The sequence below is a fragment of the Tasmannia lanceolata genome, unplaced genomic scaffold, assembly GCF_043159265.1.
Source record: "Tasmannia lanceolata isolate RefF3 unplaced genomic scaffold, GAP_Taslan_0.1 ptg000008l, whole genome shotgun sequence".
NCBI classification, from domain to species: Eukaryota; Viridiplantae; Streptophyta; class Magnoliopsida; order Canellales; family Winteraceae; genus Tasmannia; species Tasmannia lanceolata.
In genome coordinates, this window is record NW_027518685.1 from 23,695,313 (window position 1) to 23,703,669 (window position 8,357).

The 8,357-nt window shown below is 38.6% G+C and overlaps 1 protein-coding gene across 1 annotated transcript; it reads left to right on the forward strand.

Moving 5' to 3' along the window:
- The first annotated feature begins 756 nt into the window (after window positions 1–756).
- LOC143884885 (bax inhibitor 1-like) lies at window positions 757–6,922 on the forward strand. Its single transcript, XM_077388727.1, has 6 exons — window positions 757–964; window positions 1,735–1,878; window positions 1,984–2,075; window positions 5,988–6,174; window positions 6,296–6,451; window positions 6,626–6,922. The coding sequence occupies exons 1-6, from the start codon at window positions 848–850 to the stop codon at window positions 6,677–6,679; spliced, it is 750 nt and encodes a 249-aa protein (XP_077244842.1). The 5' UTR covers window positions 757–847; the 3' UTR covers window positions 6,680–6,922.
- The last annotated feature ends 1,435 nt before the right edge of the window (window positions 6,923–8,357 follow it).

Below are 8,357 nucleotides of genomic sequence, written 5' to 3' on the forward strand. Positions count from 1 at the left end.
AATACCTTTTATATTTTTTACTTCGGACTTTCTAGGGACCATCCCAGAAGGCATTTTGCGGCCGGGCTGTTGCATGTGAGAGAACCCCCCTCAAATCAATTAAATGGATAGGACAAAATCTGCTGAAAAGTGTTAAGGGAGCCTTGTGGCATGTAACAGCCAGCCGCGAAATGCCTTTCTGCGATGGTCCATAGCAAATCCCTTTTTACTCGGTGGCTAAATATGAACATATTTTTTGGTAAATAAGATATAGGGATTTGCTAGGCAATTTCACAGAAAGCCATTACCCGGCTGGCTTTTACACGTGTGAATAGCCCGCCATCAGATGGCCAAAAAGTCTCCTCTGAAGATGTTCTCATATGCAAAAGCCAGCTGCAAAATGACTTTCCGCGAAATTGCCTAGCAAATCATTAAGATATAAAATAACAAAAAAATAGTTAAAAAAAATATTCAAATAAATCTCTCTCTCCCTCTCAACCCTAAAACCCATTTGCAACAGTTGTCGTATTTTCGTGCCATTATCAAAAACATTGTTGGGCCTATATGATCTGCCTAAATTGAACTTATAATTTTAACATAAAATCTAAGGGATTGATATCTACACGACCATATGTTAAAACAGCCACCACGCGTAGTTAGAGGAAGGGTAGCTTAGTAAGTAAGTAATGAGATAAGGGTTATCTTGAGAATTAATATTCTTTCTCGCTCTAGAAACTACCTCGAAACAGGCCTCTTTGAAACCCTATAAATAAGCCTTTCTCTCTATCCTTTTAACTCACGTCAATATTCGTTAATCGCTGTGGAAAATCATCTCACCTTTCTCAATCTCGTTTCTCTCGTCTTGTTGATGGAGACTTTCTCGTCGTTTTTCCAACCGCAATCTCCTTACGGAAGGAGTTGGAGCTCCGATTCTCTTAAAAATTTCAGGCAGATTTCTCCCGTCGTTCAGAACCATCTCAAAAAGGTGAAATTCCCTCACTTTTTCTTTCTAGATCTGTTTTTTCCTTTCCTTTCCGTCTATATTGATTTTGCTCCACGATCTGTTCTTTTATATGCGTTTTCTTGTGTTAGATCTTGTTGATTAGCCTAGATCTTTTTTTCTTTTTTTTTTCTAGGGCGAAATTCCTTTTCTCTGGCGTCTGTTATTTCCTTTCACTGGATTCTTGCTTTTGATTGCTCGGATTTGAGTCTTTCGATTTTTTTTTGGCGATATTCCTTTTCTTTGGCGTCTGTTATTTCCTTTGACCAGATTCTTGCTTTTGATTGATCGGATCTATCGATTTATTGTGCCAAATACCGTTAATTTGCAGGATTCTCACACAAACAAAATTTTGAATTTAGGTTTCGGTTTCGGCCTTCATGGAAATCGAAATATTTCGGTTTTGGTGGAAATTTTGGCCGAGATCTGTAAAATTTGGTGGAAATATTTCGGTTTCTTGAATTTGTGTGGAAATATTGTAAATAGGTTGTAGCGTGAAAGCAAAATTTCTGTTGAAATTTCGTGAAAATTTTGCAATTTTGTGAGATCTTGTAAATTTCGGCTTCGACCTACACATTTCGGAGGAATAGGTTTTATTGAGGCGATGATTGTGTCCAGATGAGGGACTTAGTTCATTCTGGCATTTTATGCCAGATCTGTAAACTTTTTTGCAGTATTGATTTCTCCTCTGAGATGGTTCTTGTGCGGAATCTGAATTTCTAGGGTTGTTTTTTTTTTTTTTTTTTTTCTGGCAGGTTTATCTTACGTTATGTTGCGCTCTGGTGGCATCTGGCGTAGGAGTTTTCCTGCATATACTTTGGAACATTGGGGGCTTTCTCACGACCGTCGGATGCATGGGAAGCATTATATGGCTACTGTCGACCTCTCCATATCAAGAGGTACATTCCCTTCTATCTGGATTCTTCTTTTTTCCTCAATGTAGAATCAAATTTTGAACAATATGTTTTTATCTTTTACCGTTTTCTTTTTTTTTTGGGGAACAGAGGAAAAGAGTGGGTCTATTGATGGCAACTTCTCTCTTTGAAGGGGCTTCTGTGGGTCCTTTGATAGATTTAGTTATCCAGTTTGACCCAAGGTATGTTACTTTTTTTTCGTTATTTCTTTCCCCATTTTTTTCTTAGAATATTTTGCATTTATATTTTTTCAGAACGATTGTCTCAATTCTAATCGTTTTTAGTTGTTTTAAGAACTTTCTGGAATAAACAATGTATGAGCAAATGATTCACAATTGTTCCCTTTTTGTATTTGAACCAATCGCTGTTTATATTGTCTGGCTTGATGGTCAATCAGTTGATTATGTATGAATCTAACCGATAGCATCCCTGTGTAGAGCTACAGCTACATATTCTTTTGTTGCTTCGTGCACCTACTTTCCCTTCCTGGCTTCTTTGGATTGACATTTCTCCTCTCGCTCCTATGAAATTCTAATTTTTTCATTCGGATGATTTTTTTCCAATCACATTCTTCCTGATTTTTTCATTTACAAGAAATATGATATCACAATGAGTAATGACCAACCTAATTTTTTTTTCCTGCTACTGGAAGAGACATGGACATAGTGATTTTTAGATGACCGAACTGTGTAATAGTGGATGAAAATTGGTGTAATTTTGTAGGCTCATCATTTTTTGTGCTCCAAGAGCTAAAAACACGTATGCCCACTAACATATTCTTCCGTCATTATATGAACATGGTGGTGTCATTCACTCTAGAAGTTTGAGTCACCCTGGTTTCCCCATTATTTATAGTATAGTTTGCCGATTTGATAATTGATGTTCACTCTAGAAGTTTGAGTCACCCTGGTTTCCCCATTATTTATAGTATAGTTTGCTGCTTTGATAATTGATGCACTCTCTTCTAGACCTTGTACGGAATCATTGGCCACTAATAGATATTCTTCTATTATTATCAGAACATGATGGTGTCAATTCACTCTAGAAGTTTTGAGTTACCTGGGTTTCCCCATTATTTATAGCGTAGACTGCTTTGATAATTGATGCATTCTTTCTCTTCAGGACCTCAGAATTTGTGTGTAATCATCCTTAATCCTTAAGAACCTTGCAACCTTTAAAAAATAGATTCATTATCTTCCTTATTAGATTGATTGAGGATCTCTCTCTCTCTCTCTCTCTCTCTCTCTCTACCTCAGAATTTGTGCGTAATCATCCTTAATCCTTAAGAACCTTGCAACCTTTTAAAAATAGATTCATTATCTTCCTTATTAGATTGATTGAGGATCTCTCTCTCTCTCTCTCTCTCTCTCTCTCTCTCTCAACCATTGAAACAATGATGGAATCTCAAAATTGAACTCAATTGCAACTCCGCTACTCATTCCTTTAACCTTCCTCTTCTCCTCTGCCCCACACCCCTACTTCGCCAAGCAGCAAATGATCTCAGTGCCTCTGTGTGTAAAATCATGCATCTGTAGTCAGCCAAACACCACCACTCTCTCCTTTTGCCCCTCACTTATTCACGATAAGATTTTCTTGCAATGAAAGCCTATTTTATTAATGATTCTAGTGTATCAGCTTTATTACCTATATATGGCCACAACTTTGAGTCCGAACTACTATTATAAGTCATACATTGAATAGACAGGACATGTAGAGAAAACAATAGTTTCAAGGAGCAGAAAAGCTATATAGCAACGGTGAATGCTCCCACGAGTTGAACAAACCTGTGAGATATATGTGAAATGCCAACCTACATGTTTATTACTGTTAGATGCCATGGAAATATTTAAATGAATGCTTGTTACTTGCATATGCTGGTGCTATTTTATTCCATGTATATAGCACAAGAAGCCCAAACAAACAAGGAAACCTAAAGGGGATTATCACTTTCACTAGAACTCTTAGAATCATTGGTGAAACAAACTCCAGACAGTCTGTTAGTAATGTCAGCTTACATATGTGACAAGAAACCCTAACAAACAGGGTACATGAAACAATGTTCACTCATTGGATATGCGTAACGGCTTCTATATGTATAGCCCAATGTGACTCAACACTCGAGGGAATAGAAGTTCAAAATCATTGTACATATGTTCACTCATTGGATATGCGTAACGGCTTCTATGTGTATAGCCCATTGTGACTCAACACTCGAGGGAATAGAAGTTCAAAATCATTGTACATATGTTCACATATTGCGGAGATTAGGCCTTGCTGCCTAGCCTTAATTTGGGAGGGAGGTCCAATCTATATTGATTTTTCCATAGTTTCCAGAAGCTTCTTAGTTAGATGAGAAGCTCGCTTCCCCAAAAACTTACTTCAAAAGCTAAGGGCGTGTTCGGCAAGGCTTCTCATTCTCGCCCAATTAAACGGGCGAGAAACAGATTGATGAGAATCTTAGAAACGACTATTAGTCGCTCCAAAGAATCCTTGCTTTTAGCCTAAAAAGAAGGCAAAAGTTTAGAAACGGGCTTAGTGGGCCGGATTGCCGAACACGACTTTTTGAGATACTTTTGCGCTTTCATATTCTTAACGCCTAAAAAAAGAGGAGAATGCGGTTATTTAATGGTTGCCGAACATACCCTAAGTTATTCTTGCTACCTAAATTTAGGAGAAGCGGGCTTGGGTCTGGGTTTGGGTGCAGTCTCTTGAACTCAGCTTGTGTTTGGGTTGGGTTTGGTTTTAAATTTTGGACATGGGCTTTATCAAGTATACCCTTGAGAAAGTTCTGTCCAACTTTCAGTCCTAGTTGTCTCCTACATTAGCAGTCCCCCTTTCATATTTATCAGTGCCAAGTTTCTCTTTTATTAATAAATTGGTGAACCTTCCAATCTAATTTGAACATCACAAATGTCATCCTATTCATGCACTGTGTCACTTACCATTCAGGGAAAAAAATCTCTGTGCTGTACTTTCGTTGTGCGGAGTCTCTCCTTTTACCTAAAAATTGGTGATCCTTGTAGTCTACTCATGTTCCACGGATTTCTCGCTATCCATGCATCATCTTTGTGGTTTAATAGCTTTTCATGAGTTAGATTCTCTATATTTGAGCCTTCTACCTAGAGAGGAGCACTCAAGAAAGATGTGTCAGAGGTCTCATGAGATCCCTGAGAGCTTGATGTTTTCCTCTGGTTTGTAAGATCAAGATTCTTTTTCATTTGCACTACTTGACTGGTTGTGTCTCCTTCAAATACAGCCATTTTATTGCAATTCCTTCCATATGCACTAATAAAGGCATAGAAGCTTTCATGGGCCACTATCCATGCAACCACCCTTCAATTGTGGTGATGAATCCATTTCACCTCAGATTCTTAGTCTTGACAGGGACTATGCAGACATGATCCCCCTTTTAGGGGGATACAGTGTGATCACCATATTCTTTGCCCAGTGATCTGCAAAATGTGGGTGTAAATGTATGTTATATGCCATAGCCCTTCTGAGTATATTCCTGGTTTTTGCCATCTGGAACCTGTTGCTTCTCACGCTTGGTTGGACCTATTTGAGGGAATTTTAGTAGTTTTTTTGTTGGTTTCTCATTTTTGTGCATATCTGCATTATATTTTCTGGTCTCAACAGTCGTGGCTGTCTAGGAGTTATTGGAAATCAAATCAACTATGTTACCGTAATTTGCTTCAATCAGACCAAACTGAACGGGAAAAAAGAAAAAAAGATTTATATAGGGTGTCCATTTCTAATCTTCTCTAGCGGTCTTGCTCATTGGCACACTTATATGTGGTGTCATCGTCCCAGTATTTCCATGCTGAGATTCCTATATGTTGGAGCACTTGAGGCACATGAGTGCATCTGAATGTACATTGATACGATTATCAACTTCGCCTTTCTAGCTGTTTCCTAAGGCCCTGTTTGTTTTAGATTTTTGAGAATTGATTTTGAGCTCATAATCAGTTTGGCACTCAACCCATTCTCAAAATCCAATACAAACAGGGTCTAAACATCCTACTTGCTTATGTGTAGTTTGGATTTTAGACTTGCATGCTGTGAAGAGTGTTATACCTTCGCCTCTGAAACTGCAGAATTCTTGTAAGCGCATTTGTGGGGACTGCTGTGGCCTTTGGGTGTTTCTCAGCTGCAGCTACAGTGGCAAAGCGCCGAGAGTACCTATACCTAGGAGGTCTACTCTCTTCTGGCCTCTCCATCCTCTTCTGGTTGCAGTTTGCTTCCTCCATCTTTGGTGGTTCTACTGCCATGTTCAAGTTTGAGGTAATTTTCTATTCTCAAGGACAACGGGCATCCTCTGTCTAAGAAGACTTGGAGGAAGCTAGCAGTGATTCTTAAAAGGATTTTTTACCTGGATTAACAAAGTTCTGTATTTTGGGTGCAGCTCTATTTTGGGCTACTGGTGTTCTTAGGGTACATGGTCGTGGACACGCAAGAGATCATCGAGAAGGCACACCATGGGGATCTGGACTATGTGAAGCATTCCTTAACCCTTTTCACTGATTTCGTCGCTGTCTTTGTCCGAATTCTTATTATCATGGTCAGTCTACCTATCAACACGCCTACCTATTTCTTCAATTTTAACAACTTATTATTCAGTAGGACATACTGGTTACCGCTTTGTTTAACTGTAACTTTGTTTTTCTTAATCGTTTTAGTAGCGGTTTATAACATGGATTGGCAAGATATACTGAGTCTTTCTATTTTGGTGCAGACAAAGAACGCGAGCGAGAAGTCTGAGAAGGAGAAGAGGAAAAGGAGGACTTGAAGGCAGTGTCTTAACACTAAGCTCTCTCTGTCTCTCTTGCTCTACAATCTATCCGTCCTATGTGATATTTTCACTTTTTCTTTGTTTTTAGTATTTGTGGGGAGAAAAACAAGTTGGTGTTAGCAGTGTGAATCTACTTGTATTTTATGTGCTAGTTGTTTCCAGGAGGAGGATTCGATGACTGTTTGCCGAAGAATTTGGGAAATTTTTTTCCACCTATAATGGTGGCTCTCTCTTTTAGCATTTAATGCTCACTTGAGAATTACAAAGGCACCAATTAAAGCCACATAATTTCAATCCTATCCCCCTCCTCCTTTATGCGTTTGTAATTAAAAAACAAGTGGAAAAGTGGACAAAGTCCAATTACGGGAAAAGGGTACCTGTATATGACACTAACGGAAAAAACTACAAAGAAAAGAGGTATACTAATATGACAATATACTTGTCCTGGATATTTTTTTTTTGAGGATATTACAAATACGGGCTCCTTTACAAATATTTATGAATTCGGGTGACCTTAAGAGGAACAACATATTATGCGTGGATAGGGCCCACCCATGCACGGCATGGGCCTACCATCTTATATGGCCTCCTTTAGTAGATAGGGCCCACCTTTTGCGTATCATTTTTTATTATTTGGGTATCACCACTTTAAACCCATGCATAGCACGGGCCCACCATTTTACAGCTCATGTACCCATATGATGGGGGCCCATTAGTTTACACCCATGCTATGTACCCATATGATGGGGGCCCATTAGTTTACACCCATGCATAGCATGGGTCCTGCATACTAGTATATGTATGTATTAGGGCTGCACATGGTTCGGTCTGGTTTGGTTTTGGGGGATTTCTTGAACCGAACCGAACTAAACCGATCTTGACCGGATCGGTTCGGCTCGGTTCACGGTTTATCCGATTTCCTTGAGTTGGATTGCTGCTACTTTTATGCCCTGTTTGGATTACAGGAAAAAACATTTTTGACGAAATTTTACTTCAGTTTACACGATTTAGGGGGTAATGATATATTCAAGCATACCTCAAAGAAAAAGGGATGCATATTCAAGCATCCCTCAAATAGTAGAGATTTGAGAGAAAATCCGAATCAAATGCTAGTGTTTTGCCGTTTTGCAGATTGAATGTGCAGCTACTGAATCAAATGCACAAAATCCTTCTTTCCCGAATCAAAAGCACAAAATCTTTCTTAGGCTAGGGTTTTTCCGTTTTGGTCCAGAGAGAGTGGAGATAGAGTAGAAATTTGAGAGAAAAATCTGTCAGCTAGGGTTATGAGGTTATCCCTTTTCAGTTTTCAGCGTGTAATAAGTTATTCTTTTGGTCTTTGGTGTTATATTTCCGCCCATTTATTTACTTGGAACCACCCATTTTGGTCGGTCTCTTCTCTTTCCAGTTAAATACATTAGATTTGGGTGTGCCAAGTAAAGAAAATTGATATATATATATATATATATGATTTATAACAAAAAATAAAAAAATAGCAAAAATACCATCGGTTCGGTTCGGTTTTTCTGTTTGAAAATTTTCCTAGACCGTGACCGAACCGATCCAAACGGTTTATGGAAAACCAAAACAGTTGGTTCGGTTCGGTTTATCGGTTTAGGCGGTTAAATGTGCAGCCCTAATATGTATATATACTATGTCTCTATCCGATCGAGTTTTT

Coding starts and splice junctions, on each gene's coding strand:
- LOC143884885 (XM_077388727.1), top strand. CDS start 848: ATGGAGACTTTCTCGTCGTTTTTCCAACCGCAATCTCCTTACGGAAGG. Junction 965..1,734: donor TTCAGAACCATCTCAAAAAG/GTGAAATTCCCT, acceptor TTTTTCTGGCAG/GTTTATCTTACGTTATGTTG. Junction 6,175..6,295: donor CTGCCATGTTCAAGTTTGAG/GTAATTTTCTAT, acceptor TTTTGGGTGCAG/CTCTATTTTGGGCTACTGGT.